Source organism: Takifugu rubripes, chromosome 14, assembly GCF_901000725.2.
Source record: "Takifugu rubripes chromosome 14, fTakRub1.2, whole genome shotgun sequence".
NCBI classification, from domain to species: Eukaryota; Metazoa; Chordata; class Actinopteri; order Tetraodontiformes; family Tetraodontidae; genus Takifugu; species Takifugu rubripes.
In genome coordinates, this window is record NC_042298.1 from 11,841,848 (window position 1) to 11,860,274 (window position 18,427).

General features: G+C 43.1%; 1 protein-coding gene and 1 long non-coding RNA gene across 5 annotated transcripts in view; one reads left to right on the forward strand and one right to left on the reverse strand.

The window, feature by feature from the left end:
- Positions 1-9,865: 9,865 nt before the first annotated feature.
- On the reverse strand, positions 9,866-12,405 carry hs3st1 (heparan sulfate (glucosamine) 3-O-sulfotransferase 1). The gene is made up of 2 exons (XM_003970626.3): positions 12,033-12,405; positions 9,866-11,430 (listed from the first exon to the last, which is right to left on the reverse strand). The coding sequence occupies exon 2, from the start codon at positions 11,306-11,308 to the stop codon at positions 10,397-10,399; it is 912 nt and encodes a 303-aa protein (XP_003970675.1). The 5' UTR covers positions 11,309-11,430; positions 12,033-12,405; the 3' UTR covers positions 9,866-10,396.
- LOC105417403 (uncharacterized) overlaps positions 12,326-18,427 on the forward strand; it is a 42,799-nt gene continuing 36,697 nt past the window's right edge. For all 4 annotated transcript variants that reach the window (XR_003890794.1, XR_003890792.1, XR_965080.2 and 1 more), the window contains exons 1-2: positions 12,326-12,429; positions 15,670-17,218. This is a non-coding gene — a long non-coding RNA (uncharacterized lncRNA). The remainder of the gene's footprint in view (positions 12,430-15,669; positions 17,219-18,427) is intronic.

An 18,427-nucleotide genomic window follows, 5' to 3' on the forward strand; every position in this document is an offset into this window, starting at 1 on the left:
CTCCAACCAACAAATGCTGCAGGATTAATGAGGCTGACCAACACTGTACAAGAAAACTGGAACGGTTCCGCTCTTGCACATCAAGTCGATAAATTCTATGTTCACTGGCTTCTCTGTAATGAAATAAGCCTAATGTAAACAGCTGCAAGATGCTAATGGTTTCATCCATCTGCCGGTTGGTTGATTTGTGGTCAGATTCGCACAGAAAGCGCTCCGATTTCAAGTTAGTGTCAAACGTACTGTAAATATGGTGGGTGCAAATGGCTGGTTGCAACCGTTTGCCAAATGAGCAACACAACACATAACATTGATTTTGAATACAAAATCGATCAGAGTGACGTTTTGTTCTCGACTTCAGAAGGGATTCACGGTCTGAGGAAACAAGACGAGAGTTGAGCTGATGTCTGAGGATACATCAGACACAAAGGTGCTAAGAGCCTCCCGATCGCCTGCGGATCCTCTCTCGCCTCATCTGGCGCTGCTGTGCAAACAGCCATGCGGGACCGCCTGCAGCTACAACCTGCTAAGTGCATCACACACATACGTGAATGGCTGAGAAAGGGACCTGCGTTGGCTTATTAAATAAGTGGAGGGCCTACATGGTTAAATGGAGCACAGAGGAGGAGTTGTTTGCGTTACCTCCTCTGCGGTGCTGGTGGACTGCCAGTATCACCATAAGCAGTCAGTCAATAGGCTGACTCAACAGTGTGTGAAATTAAGAGGGAAATAGAAGCAGACAGTCATTAAGCTGCTCCCCCACTTCCCTTCACCCTCTCAGACTGCAGACAGCTGCTAATGCACCCCCAGGAGCCCCTACAGACCACTATCACACAGCAGCAGCAGCAGCTCCGCTTCTTGTCATCCGCTAGTCAAATAAATAAATAAATAAAACCTCCGAAAAGCCACATTTGACCTCCTTTGTGATGCGGCACGGAATTTTCTGAATGTATCCAAAGGCTATTTCAACCTGCTGAGGCAGGCGGCTGAATATTGCGACACGCAAGAAATATTTGTCAAAAGTGCCAGAAAAGTCGAGCGATACTGTTGCCTCATATTACGTCGAATAAATATTCTAAGGCAAAGTCTCATGGTTGCAAATTTACTCTATAAGCCAGACATCCTGGGTCTGCTGGGAAGATGTTTAGAATATCTCACCATCGCCTTGATATGTTAATTTGGGCCTTGTTTTTGGGTCAGAAACAAAATCCTTTCTGCGCGGAGCCTCATTCTCTCAAAGCAGGGAGGAGCCACATTTCCATACCAAATGTTTGGGTTAGAATGAAACTTCTATCAAGGAAATTCTGAACAGTGGCCTAATGAGTTAAAAAAAAAAAGCCAGTTGCCAAGGTGATATGCAAAGCAGGCTCATTGACTCCGAAGTTGAACTCTGAGAATTGCCTTAAAGAAACGGAGATCGGAGGGTTGAACAGGATCCTGCTGACGCCGACTGCATAAAGATGTTGCGCAGAGTCTCTGTAGCTTACGCTACTTCAATAATTAACGCACAATCATGCCTGGAATTTATATATAATGATCGTGTGGATATTTGGTGCGTGTCCTGTGACGGACTGGGGAGCTGTATCTCTGCCTCTCGCCCAGTGCATGCTGGGATAGACTCCAAGGTGTCATGGCCAGGTCGCGCTGTGTTGTTCAAACTGGACAAGTCTTACCAGTTTTAATTAGCTATTTGATGCCATAAAAATTAATGGAAAATCCCAAACAGCTACTTTTACAACAGTGATTACAGAAACTGCCCCCCGCGGACCTCGCCACACTGGAAGGGAAGGTTTTTGTGGTTACCTTCACAGCAGCAGTGCAGCAACAGTTGCCTCACGGCACGAAGGGTCTCGGTCAGCTCCGGCTCGGCCTTTGGCTGTGGAGTTTGCATGTTCCTCTGTGAGGTTTTTTCCAGATTTATCTGGTTTCTCTGAAACCGTCGTTTTAACTGCACAAGAGAGGGAAGGTTGAGGCGGGTATTGACCCCAGAGGGGTCTGATGGAATTCTATTGACCTATTGCAAACTGTACCGTCTTTCACATCCAGATCAATGTCTCCTCTGCCTCCATTTTCCGTGCTCCTCTCCAGGGAACTTTAAAAGCTCAGACCTGTTGTGGCGTTTGGGAACTGAAAGGTGGGAATCCCCGGAAAAGGCTGACAGATGTGGGGAGAAAATCACCAGGCTCAACAGGATTGTAGGCGAGCGTGTTTGATCTTGAAGACTGACGGATGGCGAGCCGAGTCACCTGCTGCTGCCGCTGCTGCTCCTTCAGCGACTTCAGAGGGAATAGAAGAAATAGAGAAATTCTGTGATGTAGAAGATCTACAGCACATGCTCTGTATGCTCCTTGTCGCTCATGGAGACATCTGGTCTTTGTGCGACTGACGTTCCGAGACCGCGGCCATCAGCTGGGCGCCTGATGAAAAGCACCTGGTTGGCGGGCGAGTCTACTGGAGCAGCCTCTCGTTCATGACAAAGATGATGTCAGTGTTTCATGTTTGCTGCGCTCTGATGTTTGGTTCCAAATTCAAGAGCAGATCTGTTTTCTGAGGAGTCTGAGGACACTGTGTGTGTGTGTGTGTGTGTGTGTGTGTGTGTGTGCGAGAGAGAGAGAGGTTCAATGCTGCTGCTACTGATACAGCTGTTAATAGTAATGGCATGGCACTAGTGTAAATACCCAAACCCTAAAATTTTCCCACTGATCAGCTGGGAGTTGTAGTCCATTCTCGGACATTTTCAATTTTTTTTCTTAACATTTGAGTCTAACCTTTAAGCAACAGGTAAGAGACCTTCGTCCTGTTACAGTACTGTATCTCTCTATAGTGGATGATTGTGAAGATGCTAAATAATGTGAATGGACTCAGAGTTCCATGATTTTGTAACGTGATTCTGATTAAACCAACTCATACAGAAGACTGGTGGTGAGGGTTTTTCATTTTTAAGGCACGTTCCTCTGATCATCCTGACGGTTCTGGTTTCCTCAAAGACAAGCATATGGATCTGAGAGTTGAGTGTGTGAGTACACAGAGTGTGTGTTTGTGTGTGACTTGTCTACCTGACCATTGGATAACCCTGATGAGTAATAATTAGCATTAACAAAAGTTATAAATAGGTTCTGTCTTTTCTTACCAGATAGTAGTGACTATCTAACTGAACCGCCCATTTGACGGCCACTTTGAGGCTCCTTTTTCTTTTACCTGGAGTTTCTGATGTAGCACCACTTTCATCGGTTACCCACCCTTTGTCAATTGAGCAGCTTTGCTGTTTGAAAGCTGTAATATAAAATGGAAGAGTGTGGCAGAGCGAAGCTGTAGAAATCAGCTATATATAGCGCACACTTCAGATGATTGAAGAGTTTCTCAAATCTTCCAGTGTTGAAAGTAACCTGTCATCTGGGTTATGAAATATAGAATAAAAATATATTTTTAGAGCACTTTGAAGACATTATTGAACTATATTATTATTGATGACGTTTCTTCAAACACCATCAAAGTCAGAACACAGTCAGAGTTTTGTGTATAAAGGGAGTGATAATGGGATATGATAAAGTTAAATATGTGTAAATTATAGATCAATTTTAAACTACGGTATTTCACTAAAACAGATGCATTTATAATATATGTATATTCATCATACAATAAAACAGTTTATATTAATGTAAATGTTCAGATTTCATTGACGCTACAATGAGTAGAAAACAATTGTACGTTTTTAAAAGCATAGTTATTTGGTATTCTTGATATAAATCAAATGTGAAAGTTGAATCGAAGGTCATTCCATCCTCTGAATAGCCACATTTACAGTTAAAAGATAATCTTGTAGATTACAAGCTTCAAGTTTTCGCTGTTATAATAACAAAAGTGGGACAAACTACTAAACAACTAAAAGTTGTCCATTCATTTTGTTGTTATTCTTGCCCATTGTTATTCCATTGGTAGCAACATATTAGCCAACCAGATCATTGGATTTCCAGGCTCTCGGGTGAAGAGATTTGGTCAGTCATGAAACTGCCAATTGATTTCGTTCTCCTTATTTGCAGATGTTGGAACCAGGCAGATGGAAACTTCGCTCCTTGTTCACACTGATTGAGTGTAATTTTGTTTCGGGCTAGTGGGCACACACAGCACCTGTTTTCTGTTTCACTTGGCTGACATTTGGGAATATGAGATACGTTTGTAGAGAACTGGAAGGAAAAAAGAACAACTTGTATAGGAACCCAGCGTTGTTCCTGTGATTAATGCAAGAGGACTGTTCTGCAGAGATAACGCTGAGTCGTTTGAAATGTGCCAAATCACATTAGGCCTTATTTGGAGAGAAACTTCTTTTTGCTGTATTTAAATGCGTTTTTTTATTTTTTTATTTTTTGAGAACCTTTGAGTTAGGAAAAGGCACACCTCTTTGATTCCTAGACATAAAACTGTAAAACAATTAAACACTTCAGTGGTGGCCCAAACCTGCTTGTAAATGCATTACTGCGTGTTATAAAGAGTTGTACATCTGAAAAGTTTCCCACAGTCTTCTGTTCCAACAGTGATTTGTCTCTTTTCAGCCAACATTTGTCGCCTCACAGTGACAAACAGCTACAAACAAAGCATCAGGAATGCAATTCCTCCTCAAATAGTGTGAATTTGACCTTATATGCAGCTAGTTGTCACGCAGAGATGTTTCCCACACTATAGCTGGTATTTGTAGTGGAAAGCAACAGACTGAATGGGCAAGGTTAGTTATTAGAGCTGTTAACTACACATACATACACTACACTTACATATATACACATATAAGTGTTTATGTGTGTATCTGTGTTGCTAATTTGCATTTCCACAGCACTGAGGGTCTTGAACATATTTTAAACTCATGAAGTTGCTACACAGGACAAAGAACGGCCCCAGTCCCCCCCCCAAAATGAGACTTCAAAGCCTGAATTTGCGGTTATGTGTTTGGATTACAGGGGGGCTATGCTATCCTTGACCACCCCTGCAGTCTCAGCTATATCAACAGCTCCTAAACAGAATATCATCAATATGTATTTAGAAAGTATCAGCGAAGGACCAGCCAACATATGTTTCCAATATGTAGCAGCTCTACTCAAAAGAGGCTGTTGTAATGTGATCCTGGATCCATTTTGAATTCTGTATAGCTTTAATTTAAACCATGTGGAGCTCGTTTACAGAGAAAAGTTGCGTGTCTTCAGTGTTATTGTGTCTCTTAACACAATGACAATGTAATCATAATCCGATCGCAACAGAGCCTGAGCTTCAGGGTGTCCAAACTAGCTGCGGGTTGATGGGAAGCCCAAACGGGACAGATTGCCCCTCTAGCAGACCTCTTTTCCAGCCTCCCCATGATAGTAAAACCACCTTAGCATTAAATTCCATGTGGTTCACTGCTCCCTATGCAAAGCCGCCACCCCCCCCCCCCCCCCCCACACACACACACACATAAACACACACTCAGACACAATGTATGATCCCACAGACTTGTATTTATTAATGTTTCCACATGTACGTCAAAACTCACAAAGTGTGCAGTCGTGATCCCAGCATCCAAACACACACACACACACACACACACACACATGGAGTGATCAAGAGCTATCTGTTGGCCCAGTCGTGCCTCACCCATGTAGGGACGTGAGTTATCACTGGAAGCTTGTTCCTCTGCCAGAGCAGGCCATGCCAGGAACATGACTGATAACAGAGCTGGTTGAGCACGTCCGTGATGTGCTCAACCAGCTCGAGGTACAGCGAAATGGGCATGCATGGACATCCGTCATCTCCTCCCCTCCTTCAGCCTTCTCAATAATCAGGCGTCCTTTGACATCCTCTGAGGGTGTAAACAGAACAGACAAAAATGCTCTGTTGCCAACATATTGCCTGCTCATGTCTTGTTTGGTTCAGTATCAACTTAGATAATGGTAATTTAAAAAAAAACAAAAAACCTCATGGATGTAGTAACCATGGAGGGAATGGGAGCAATTGCATAGTTGCTAAAGAGAGACTCATAACATTGAGTCATACAATGTAGATTTTGGATGATTCTGTTTGTTCCCCGTGATATCAACCATACTCTCCTCTTAGGCGCCATAAAAATGAGCTGAGATCCTTCAGAGGAGCTGACTGTAGTCAAGACTGAAATGGAACAAACAAAAGGGAAGAAATTTAGAGCAACCACCTAAAACATGGACAAACAGAGAGTTTCCATAAATGGTAACTCTTAGATAATGACCCGTTTAATCAAGGGAAAGTTTGATGCACAACATGTAACTGCTGGTATTAAAGTAACCACAGAATCCCACTGAGCAACTATTTACTGTTTTTCTGTGCTTACAGAGGTACACATTAAAAAAAAAGAATGTTAAATTATGGTTTTTAACTTATGAACAGTCTTAAAAGTGGATGTGCTAACATGTTAAATTATAGGCTTAATAGTTTTATTAGTGGAGGACAACTCTGAGCATCCGGTTGCACTCAGATGGGAAGAGTGTTGTCAGTAAATGGAGTAAAAGACAAAAACAGCATTTAAATAGTGTCGGCTTGAAACATCTAAATGTGAGGTTAAAATAAATTTCTCTAAAGTCAACTAGGTAAATTAATACATGGACGAGATAAGCAATTAGGCATTGAAATGGTTTCTGATTGATTAAAATAGTGCCAGAAAATAACCACTGAAATTACAAAACTACTGAGGACAAACAGTGGGAGGCTGAAATACACTGAATTTAAGAGATATGCAGCTGCAGCAACCTTTAAATATCCAGCCTGCAGCCAGATTTCTGTTGGAATGGCAATAAAGATACAAATGCTCATTATAAAACCCACTTTTAAAGCTTTTTAGATGTCAAATGTAACAACAAGATCTGCTGAAACCCCATTAAACGCAGACGAGTTGACATTTTATGCTGCATTAAATTGAGAGAAACTACCAGCGGCTGCTGTAAATAAATCTTCCGTCATTCTTCCGTCGGTCCTGCTTTTGTCTAATCAAAACAGGTCAGCAGATACGGCCAGTTTCCTGCGGGAATATTTTCATTTACTTTGTTTCAAGCTTCCCCGTGTCATAAAGATACGGCTTATCGTGGAGTTAATGTCAACACGAAACAGAATCCCCTTGCATGTGGTACAATGGTGTGATCTCTAATCAGTTCCAGCAAAACTCTCCTGGATCTGTTGGGGAATTACTGTTTTGAAGCTTTATTTATGAACCCAGCTGGGTAGAAACAATTTGAATGTCAGTGATTTGTTTAGAACAGTGAAATCGGAGCCACAGTGGCTGTGAGGAGGCTGATGTGTTGTGTGCACGCATACGTCCCAATCAAAAAGAGAATGAATGGGTGCATGTGTTATTTCTGCTGGGCTTCACATATTGAGCAGACAATCTATTCCAATTAAGGCGAGCTGTAGCCCTGGTGACTGCAGAGGGGGCCGTGCTCCACTGGATCAAATCACCCTTTGAAAACAACCAAGATTGGCTGATTGTGGCTGGAAGGGAACGTGAGGTCTTTCAGGAAAGAGCGAGGAAGTGGGGGTGTTCGCAGGCTGCTCCGGCTGAGCCCAAAGAGTTAGGAAGGACAACGGCTGAGGGTGGAGGCGGCCTGGGGGGAATGGAGGGGAGGAGGATGGCTGCGCACGGAATGAGGAAGCAAATTAATTATGTGGCTGAGATTAATTAGGTGATGCTGAGGGAAATCTGTAATGTAAAACTTTACAGGGCTGCACAGCTGACTCGACTAATGGTGCGTTTATGAAGTCTTAATAGAATCTCTGCCACGATGGAGAGGAACACAACAGGAGGAACGAAAATGGGAGTTAAGATCAGCTTAAACGATTGTTTGACTTAATTTGAAAGAAATAAAGAACTATAAAGTCTAATGGACAATTATTATTATAAGTGTGACATCACATGAAGGTACTGCTGGGGAACATAGCTACTCCTGAGATCCCTCCTATTATATGCTGTAGTCATGAAATAAGCTCCACCTGCTTTCTTATTCGGCTTGGTTCGATTTGACTTCTGTCGCTTATGTAAAAATAATTCTGGGTCACAATTCGCTGCCCTGTCACTATATCACATCCTCTGACTGGGATCGTGATACAGTGGCATCCAAATCCCAGATATTTTCATTTTTAAAGTAGGAGGAAGTGCTTTTGCAACAACTATCTTTATCTTACCTCGATGGGAGGAAATCTTTCCGAGGGTTCAAGCATTGACTGATAATGTTAATGCTTATATGTAAACTTAAAATCTTAAAAAACTTGAAAACCCGTGACATCACTGTTTTGAGGTGGAACCCCAGCCAGACAAGAACTTTGATTGTGAATGGAAAAAGGCCATTTTCCATTTTCCATCAAGGGAATTACGTATATCAGCATCAGGTTTTGTTTTTGCTCCTGCTATTTTGTTGAGTTGAAAACATTTTGAAAGCAGGGATATCTGGAAGGGGCGTGAATTTCTGAGCGATACAACAGAAGGTCACTCTGACACCACCTGTTTCATTCTTCAAAACAAGTAAGGAGAAGTGCTTTCCAAATGTGAGCACCTCCAGATGTGGCTGCACTCGAGGACCATCTGGATAGCAGAGCGTTCAAATCACACACCAACAGGCGGAACGTGTCAGCTCTGTTATTGCTGTATGTGCCAAGTGACGCAAGCGGCTGCCTGTTAATCTTGTAGCAGCAATAAGAATTCCACGAGCGCCACACCTCCACAATCTCCTTTTACCACTCATTCATCTCCTCCTGCAGATCTGCAGCCAAACCTGTTCTTGTGACAGCTGTTGATAGTCATACTCAACACGTACTCTTCATGGGGTGGAGGGAAAAAAAGTTAAAAACGCAGCCAGAAGAGTGAAGATGAGTTTGAAATGTTGCTTTGACCTGACAAAAAGGGGGAACCTCAGTAAATCTAACACACGTTCAGGTAGAACCACTTACAGTGGGGTTTTGTTGGGCTTAATGTTGTTGAGACAGCACTGGAAAACTGCACAAGTTTGCTCCCTTGGGTATAAACAATGCCCTCTTCTGATCTCTTTCTAACGAATTTAGTATGTTCCAGATTTCCCCATGTGGTCATTCTAAATTCCTTCCCATCTTGACAATCACATTTACTTAGTAAGCAGAGAATGGAAATAAGCCAAGATGACCGGCTCTTAGCTGTTTTTGCGTACGTTCAGATAGTTTGAATTTGGTAATTTCACTTGAACAATTTTCACTACAGGGCCGTGTATCATTGTCATTTACTTACACACAAACACACGGTGATGTTTAAAAGGTTGTACTGTTGTGGAAATGTTTAGGGTGGACTCTAAATGCCGACCTAATAAGGATGTGTGATGACCTATACTGAAAACGGTTAAATGGACTGCTGACAACAGAGAGACTAAACTATACAGCATGCTATAGAGCTTAAAGGGCTGGTTATAGTGGGGCAGAGAAGCTGGATGGACTGGTGCAGTATGTCACACAGGATAAATAAGGTAATTAAAGAGGGGCAGAGAGGTTAAATGGGCTGGCTAAAGGATGGCCCTGAGGGTAAATAAGCTGGTTAAAGCAGGACATGCAGGCTCAGTTGACTGCTTGCAGTGGTGGGGAGATGCTAAGAACCGTATAAAGGTAAGAGCACTAACAGCACAAAGCAACCTCTGTGATCAGCTGTTGTTTGTGCATATGCAGGACAGGAAACCAAACAGGAAATTCAAGATAGGTGCACCATTTCATGAGTCCAACAGTCAGCAAATATTGAAAGAAATGATCTATGAATGTAAACATGTTGGGGGAGAAAGAAACACCCCCGTTAACTACAATGTGTGAACAGCCTGACTGGAATCATCCACACTTGAGAAGACAAGACAGCAGGGGGGCAGTAATAATAAATGTGTTAAAAATAAAATCTTTATTATGGTATTAACTCTTTACTTAAAAACAAAAGTACAGCGTACGGCACTGATGCATGATGGCCAGAGAATTTCTTACACAAAACAACTAACACAAAGAGGTGGGCAAATTTTCAGCATAGAGTGCTTCTGAAGGTGACAAATCATAGCAGCAGGAAAAAGGATCTTCAGAGCTTAAGAATGCAGTAAGGTTAGTAACAACGCCATTTTATAGGAAAGGGTGTGTGACAATATTTAACAGGCTGGTTTGATCTTTTTACAACACATGAACTGACTGTAAAAGTCTTCTGCTGTAACAGATGACAGTAAAATGCTTGATCGTTTAAGCCGAGCACCTCGTGGTCTGCTCTGATATTTGGCTCCATTCTACAAATGTAACAAATGTACGAGTAGAAAAATAAATTCTGCTTTACATTAGCTTTGTCTCTTTGTCTACACCTGTTAGTCAAGAAAACAGAACTACCCCTTCACGCACACACACACACACGCACGCCAAAGTACTTAAAGGTTCATTTCCAATTGAAGGTTCGACCCACCAGCTCAAAGAACTTCTTGTTGGGCTCGTGAAAGAACTGGTAGAGTTTCTGAAGGATGGCGGGGGCCACGTGTGGGTGGGCTCTACCCTTGGAGTCATGTAAACACCGCTCTTGCCCGTGGTCTCTCAGACAGTAGAATCCTTTTGTTTTGTTGAAGTAAAAATTTGAAGCGTTAATCTGGGGCTCAAGCTTCAAGAACCGTTCCACCTTTTTCATCTCTGGAAACGGGTCTCTGATCAGCTGGTCCCCGTCCACGATGTGGATGCTGTCCTGGGGGAAGTACTTGAGCCAGTTCTGCATGTGGACGTAGTACATGCTTCGGTTAAGCGCCTTGTATTCCAGGTTGATCTTGCCGTCCTTCACCAGAACGGACTCGATGGGCTGGTAGTGCTTGTGCTTCTGGAGGCGGTTGTAAAAGACCTGGGTGTAGTCAGACAGCACCCGCTCTGTGGGGTCTCTGAGGATGAGCAACAGCTTGATGTCAGGGTTCATCTGATGGATGCGTTTGGGGACCTTGCTGGAGGTGAAGTAGGCCGGCGTCTTTTCCACCGTCAGCTGGTCCGGGAAGGAGTAAGGCATCTGGCTGAGGTACCAAGACAAGCCCTTCTGAAAATGACTCTCCCAGTCGAAGAAGTGCACCTCGTTCTGAGCTGCCGCTACCGCGCTGTGCAAACTGAGCATCTCTATCAGCGCCCGCGTCCCCCCCTTTCTCACGCCGATGATAATAATCTGAGGAAGCTGCTGGAGGGTCCCATTTGGGTGGCCGGTGGACGGGGGTGACGGCAAGGTAGGGGGGGGTGTTGCTCCCTCGTCAGCCACGGGCCTGGAGGGGACCGGGGGAGACTGGATTGCAAAGAGCAGCAGCCCGAAGACCAAGGCTGCCATGAGGGAGGTCCTGACCCTTGAAGATTTCAGCCTGGCGAAATCACTGAAACTGTATCCAACATTGAAAGAGCAGCTGCGTGAAGATAAGTTCTGACTGAAAAGTAGCTCTTCTCTGCCAGCACCTGGGAGAGAGAGGGAGAGAGAGAGAGAGAGAGAGAGAGAGAGAGAGAGAGAGAGAGAGAGAGAGAGAGAGAGAGAGAGAGAGAGAGAGAGAGAAAGAGAAACGGCGAGAAAAACAGTGATTAGAGGATATCTGATGAGAACTTAAACACCTCTGGGATAAAGTGAGATCCAGCCCACATCAACAGCAACACGATTTTAGACCTCCCATATTTCAAATTTGATACGATTTTGGAAAACCTCCACACTTGAACCCCCCCCCCCTTTCCCAGCATTATCTGTTCGAAGATCAGTTTTTTAGCAGCCTTTAAACCGCAAAACAAAACGTCATCTATACATCACAACAAAGTGCGAGTGATGCATTCATGGCACAAAACATAACTCGCCGAGGAAGAAGCAGGCGCAGAGTTTCTTTGCTTTAATTCTAAAGTTTTGTGGAGAAAACCATGTTTTAAAAGAACAGCGAATAGATTTGGTCTTTACAGATTAATCAAAATATTAAATCGTTTAATTTTTATAAATAAAAATTAAAGACTGAAAAGGCGCGTTTGGCTCCTTGCAACAATCCAGCCATATCTACAGTAAAGTCTTGCAGCTCTCTTACCTTTTTGACTACAAAAGTCCACTGGATAAAGCTCGCATTTCGTGCAACGTTCAGGTTCCGTTCGCGACACTTCCAAACACGCAGCTGCACAATTCAGGCGCGCACCAAACTCTGGTTCCAGAGCGGACTCCAACTTCCCCGGAGTGCTTCCTCCGCGTTGTGCTTCGCAGACATCCGATCCTCCCCGTTTAAGGCTGCCGTGCGGTTGTACGGAGAACCTACGTCGACGTTACGCCAGCCTGCAGAACCACCCCCGCTCCACCCGTGACTCACGTTGTTTCACTGCTACGGCATTTGGCGCACAGCGCGCTGACGGTGCGGGCGCCGGAGAGAAGAAGAGCGGTTCAGGTGTGCGTCTCCAGATGGACTGCACAGATCCTGCGGCGTTTTTAAAAGGGTATTTACTGCGCTTTCAAATCATTCACAAAAAGCGGTCTTTGGCCCACAGAGAGCCCGCGCGTTCACTAGGTTTAGACGGCAGGATAGGGTAGACAAGCAGTCAGTCCTCCCTAAACATTCTGCTCTCCCAGAAGTTTATCTGTAGGTTCACCTGCAGCCTCGTCACGTTCTGAGCCTTCGCCTTCTTCTTCTTCTTTTTAATACTTAATACTTTGGAAACCACTCATGAAGTTTGACATTTAAGATCCGGGCCAAACTGTGCTTCGTAACTCAAAAGAATGTGTCCTGTGAGTCACCTGTGAACAGAGGACAGTCAGTGTGAGAAAGCTGATGTCTTCACAGAGTCAATGAGTAAGTGGCACATCACTAATGTCAGATAGGAGAACTCACACTGACACTGAAAATCACCACAACACACACTTTTAGATATGTAGAGAGAAAAGTGCCAGTCTGACTGCAGCTGTTTGTGAGGATGTCTTCAGTTTTGCTTACTGAAGCAAAGATCATGACACATTTTTAAAGCACAGCTATGAAGATGCCTGCAGTCCCTGAAACGCACGTCTTGCAAACGGCGGTGCTTTACATATTTATCCTGCGGAGAAGCAGCGCTGATAGGACCGCTTTTTCAGCGCTGATTTCTCATATGCCGTTTAGTAATCCTCAGACTTCTTTGTGTCTCCTGAAGACGAAGTGTGAATTCAGCGTGGAGCCAGCTCATATATAATCCCGCTTTGAGGATCATCAGAGGCGTCCGACCGCATTAACATGACAATAGTGCGCATTCATCAGCCATAAATACCCTCAGTGTCACCTCCGTGACTTGTCTGCACTCCCAGCCCAAAGTACGTGAAGAACCGAGACTTTCGGTGCATCACAGGCGCCTTTAAAAACACACCGTTGTCATTATCAAGGTCAGCGACACCCACACAGACAGGCTGGATGTTCCTGATGTGACAGACAAGTCCTGCAGTGGTGTTTCCACACAAGTTCCACTCTCTTCCGCCCATCCTGGAAGCTCTTGGGAAGAAATAAACGCTTCAAAAATTGCAACATAGATGTTTTTGGGTTGAAATGCGTGTGGCGTCTGTGCGATATCAACCTATTTATGTGGATTCAAAATGTGCTGCTGCTGTAACATTCTACTTATATTGTTTGTATCTGCCTGAACCCATTTCCTCATTAGGTTCCAACACACCGTGGACACATTCATGCTCAGGCTGGTGCCCTTTTATTCTCCCAGTGAATAGTTTAAAGTTTGGAGCTTGAATTCCTTTTAAAGCTAGTGTTTTTCATGGTAAACGTCTTGAAAAGCCAACATTTAATACATCATAGGTCTTTGTGGAAACCCTGGAGGAAGAACAACAGTTTCCCCTCTTGTGGCTATTGTTGCCTAATTCCATAAATCAATCATAAGAACTGGGAACGCTGAACACCCGCTTCAGACAGGCTGCATGTCAGCAGCCCCTTTTTAGAATTTCTGTTTTTTCAACGTCAAAGGGGGTTGGAAATGACACAAATGTTAATAATTCTGCTCAATGAGGCTGACTTGGCACACCAGGGTCACATAGCAACAACATACTGAAATGTCCAAGAACAGCTCTGGAATTAAATGTATTCATCAAGCTTGGCAGCCTGTTTCTGTGAGATTGATGCACGGGGGGTGGGGGGGTTCAGGTCTTGTAGGGAATGAAAGAAGTAATAATAAAAAGAATAATTCTTATTATTTAGCTGAAATGGATAAACAGATTCCAGCTGCTGCCTTTGGTGAAACTAACAAATCAAAGTTCAGGTTTCAATTTCGGATGAACTTTGGATTGTTTTCTTAGACTGCCTTTCAATTCAGCTGCTCTGAATGTGGCAATATCCAGTTTTATTTAAGTATAAGACTTGATGTAGATGTAGTTAGTCACATGATATATTTTCATTATTATTGGTATATCATTATTTAGTCCCTGAAAGTCCATCTTTTGATTCCTGACTCTCAGAGGTGCTCTGGCAACAGCTGCTATAGTCTGACCTGCCTGAGAAAACCAGCTAAGGCGAGTCACAATTCTCTCTTACTTGACTTGACTTAAATGTTTTTCTTGTAAGTAACCTGATGATTAAATGAGCCATTTGCAAACAAAAGTCAGCAAAATAAAGTCTTCAGAAGCTCAGACCTTTATCAGTGTTTAAAGACTCAACCTGAACACTCCTATAATGAGTCTTGGCAACATTTAGAATAAAAACAGTGCCTTTGTGAAAATATAGCTCTTTTAAAATCAGTAGTTTTCTCCGTGAAGGTTGTCTGGAGCCAGGCGGCTCTCCAAAATCAGGTTTTTGTGAGCAGGTTGAGTTCAAGTGAAAAAGCTTCACAGGTGAAACTCATGGCTCCGTATCACTGATGCCATCTCACAGTTGACAGGTCTGGTAATCCTGTGGTGTCCGAACACGTACGGTAACATGAAGTCATGGGAAAGAAACTGCTACAAGGTGCTACAAGGAAAATCGGTTGTGTTTAAAGTCCCCTCCTATATAGTGCACTAACTAGGGTGTACACCATTATTTAAGGGGTGTCTGAATGTTAAGTGAGGACCACTGTAATCTATTTAGTGCACTCAACGTATCTCACAATGCACTGTACAACGGATGCTCCCTTACCAAGCAATATATCCCATCATCCTTTGCAGATGCATATAAAAAGCTATGCTAATTATTAAATGATGATTAATTATTAAGTACGGTACACCAACATACAAACAGCCAGAGAGTGTTTAATATTAACCAAGGGAACACGTGTGCGATTTCAGACACAGCTACAGTCTGATACAGACACCACCTAACGTGCGCTCATCCATTCCGGATTCAGAGCAGCGTTCCCCTGTCGTTTCACAGGTTCCCCCTCAGTTTCCAGGAGCGCTCATGTGAGGATCTCGGAGGGTCGTCTCATCGGGCGCTCACTTTATCTGATTATTTTAGCTCCTCGGGCAAAAACATCACCGATTAAACAAGCAGGACACAAAACCAGCCGAAGCAAATAAGCCTGTTTGTGGATATTTGTGTGTGCGAGAGTGGAAGAAGCGGTTGTTCTGTAACAGTAAACATCATTATGGGGACTCAGGGGCTGCAGATGCTGGTTTTTTTCATTACAGTTATGCACAAAGCTGGTGATGCGGTTATTATGTAAAGCCCAAGGTTAAGGCTAAGGGGAATCTTTGTATACGGGTATTTACTGCACAATTTTGTGTGTGTGTTCCAGGTAGAAAATCCCTGGAATTGGCCTTCATTCCAGGGAAGCTGGCCGGCTGTGGCTAAGAAGTGAGGATAATGAGAGAGTGGGACGAACCGTGCTTCTGACTCTTTACTCCTCTTCATCTCTCCACATCCCCACGTCGAAGCTCTTCCCTCCGACCATTCCGGAGCTTCGCCGTAGGTGTGTTTTGACCACAGTTTGAGGTAGCAGTGAGTGATAGGTCTCAAACCCAGAAGGTTAGCAGGAGAAAGCCTTCATCACGCTGCTGCGTCTGGAATATTTTTACTGCACTGCAACCTTCCATTACCTCTGTCTCCCTCTCACACAGACCTGCTCTGACGCCTTTGTGTGTTCATGTCGCATTGTTTCTTTTCTTCTTCAGTTTTTTAATGCTGAAAAAAAAAGATTTGCTTCCCTTTCTTAAACTCCAGCTGAGGTTTATGATACATTTTTAGTTTTTAGTATTCAAAAATAACATTCAGACATAAGAAAAGGATGGATTAGGGTGGATTAGTGCTTAGTTGGTGTGAGACTTGAACACATTTTGAATTCTTCTCTCAAAAGAAAGAAAATTTAAATGTGAGGTGTTGCACTTGGACATGTATTGAAGGGAACAAATCCCTATTGCACTGATTAATGTGCTCTGCTGAGTGCTAAGTTAGAGGTTTATAAGATTATACTGGTTCAAATCTAAATTGTTTGCAATGAATTTAAATAAACACATATTATCTTTCCAGCAAAGCAGATGTTCGTGTGCTGTTACAGCCTTTTCAGGTGTTGGCGTCTGGAAATACCTGACAGCGTGCGCCGGCCTGTCAGGTCGAACCTGGAGCAGATGTTGGACTCAAGCTTCACGGTTCTGCTTGCATTTCTTTGAGACATGAAAACAGCATATGATGAATGTGTTCTTCTTCTTTCTTCAGCTTTATTTACATAAATTAGTTCCAACAACAGTAACAAATGGGCTCAGTCATGAGCGGTTAGTTACAGCAACAATGAAGAAAATTAAACTGACTGATCTGGTTTATTCATTCAACTTCATGGTAAACATTTAACAAATGTCTGGTTTTCATATAGGAAAAGAAAGAAATCCTTACTGCCTGTCAAAAAGGCATTTTGGCATAAAAATGAAATGTAGTTATAAAATATTAAATCAGCTTTAAAAGTGTAAATTTTAAAACATTGGAAATCCCGAAACAGTGTCAATTATGAGGTTGAGCGAGTATTAAAAAATGATTTAAATTGGTAAATGTTTTATGCTCACAGTAGTAGGTTCTACAGGGACTGTCAAAGGGGCCATGTTCTATTTCCTGCCGCAGAGCTGGAACAGAACCTTCATTAGTGGATCTGCAAAGACCTGGGTAGACACAATGGCTGCTGTGAAGGAAACACAGCAGGACTCAAGTCTGAAAGTGTGTGTTGGAGTGAGAACCTGGGCTGATCTAAACAAAGAGAAATCAGCGAAACAGGAGCGTTTTAACTGGAGAGCTGGGACTTAACTGGTCTGCCTTCTTCAGCCAGAGGACCGAGACCACCAGGGCCTGACTTCACCTCAGTGAGTACCTTAGCATCAAGCTAATATGTGCTAAATGTTTGCTTGGAGTTTATGATGGTTGCTGCTGGTTTTTGACTTATTATTTTTGCACAAGCATATTTCTGCTGGTTGAAAATGCAACTGGGACAGTTTGTTTTGCTCGGCAGTAATTATATAGTTGAAAGTCACTAATGTCGATCCAGTCGTAACGTTCAGAGTTTTGTGGAATCAATTCTGCTCAAGGTAGCGTGTTTGTTTAACAACTGGCTTCACTCTTCACATTTCTGCTCGCTGTGAAGCTCGTGGTTCCACTGCAGTGCGCTCCCTGCATCCAAAGGTTTTGCAGAAAAATGTTGTTTGGCATATTTTCCATGATTACACTAATTTCTTCTTCGTGCTGTCTCTGCCTGCTGCTGCCTATCAGGAGGTTTTTTTCTGTGTTTAATCTCGATATTGATTATAAAGTCAAGTTTGCATTCAAAACACACACCCACACACACACAGTAAGTTTACCTACATTAGTGTGTTGTTTGCTGTGTGAAGCTCAGTTCTTCTGTTCCTTCATCTGAGCTAAGTTAAATGTACGCTACCAAAAAAGCATCTTTGCCTTTATTAGGTGTCACAAGTTAAATCTTTTCAATCTCAACACACACACACATTGCTTTCATAAAGTTACAAATACTTCAAATGCCACTTTACTATAAGTGTTGCTGGTTCGATGAGAACATTGAATTTTGTGGTGAAGTTTTACTTGTATTTTAAATGTGGCTCCATCCACCTCAGTTTTTAAGACATAATGGTACTGCGTAAGTTAACGTCACAGAGTTAACATTGCATCTGACTGAGGCGACGCTGCATTTGTGAGCACAAAATGCAGTTTTGTGGTACGCTTTGACTTGAAATCCTCTTCTCTGGCTTTTAGTTTCAAAGAAACCACTTGAGTGGTGGCAGCATTGCAGACAGAAGAAGCTCCTGTGAATAATTTAGGACCGGCATGTGTCATTTGATATTGCAGTTGGGCTGAAATATTGGAGGTTTGAACCCATGTCAGAACAAAAAAAATAAAATAATTACAGCTGGGTTCTAGCAGAGCTCTGGTACTGATGATGGTTAGAATCTCAAATATGATGAGCAATCATACTACTGAGACAACGGGGGCAGGAGTCGAGTTAAATTGGCCCCATTATCGACCCAACGGCATGGACGCCATTGTCAGCAGTTTGGAGTCCA

What these genes read in the sequence shown, in the direction of transcription:
- hs3st1 (XM_003970626.3), bottom strand. Translation starts at nt 11,308, where the DNA reads ATGGCAGCCTTGGTCTTCGGGCTGCTGCTCTTTGCAATCCAGTCTCCC.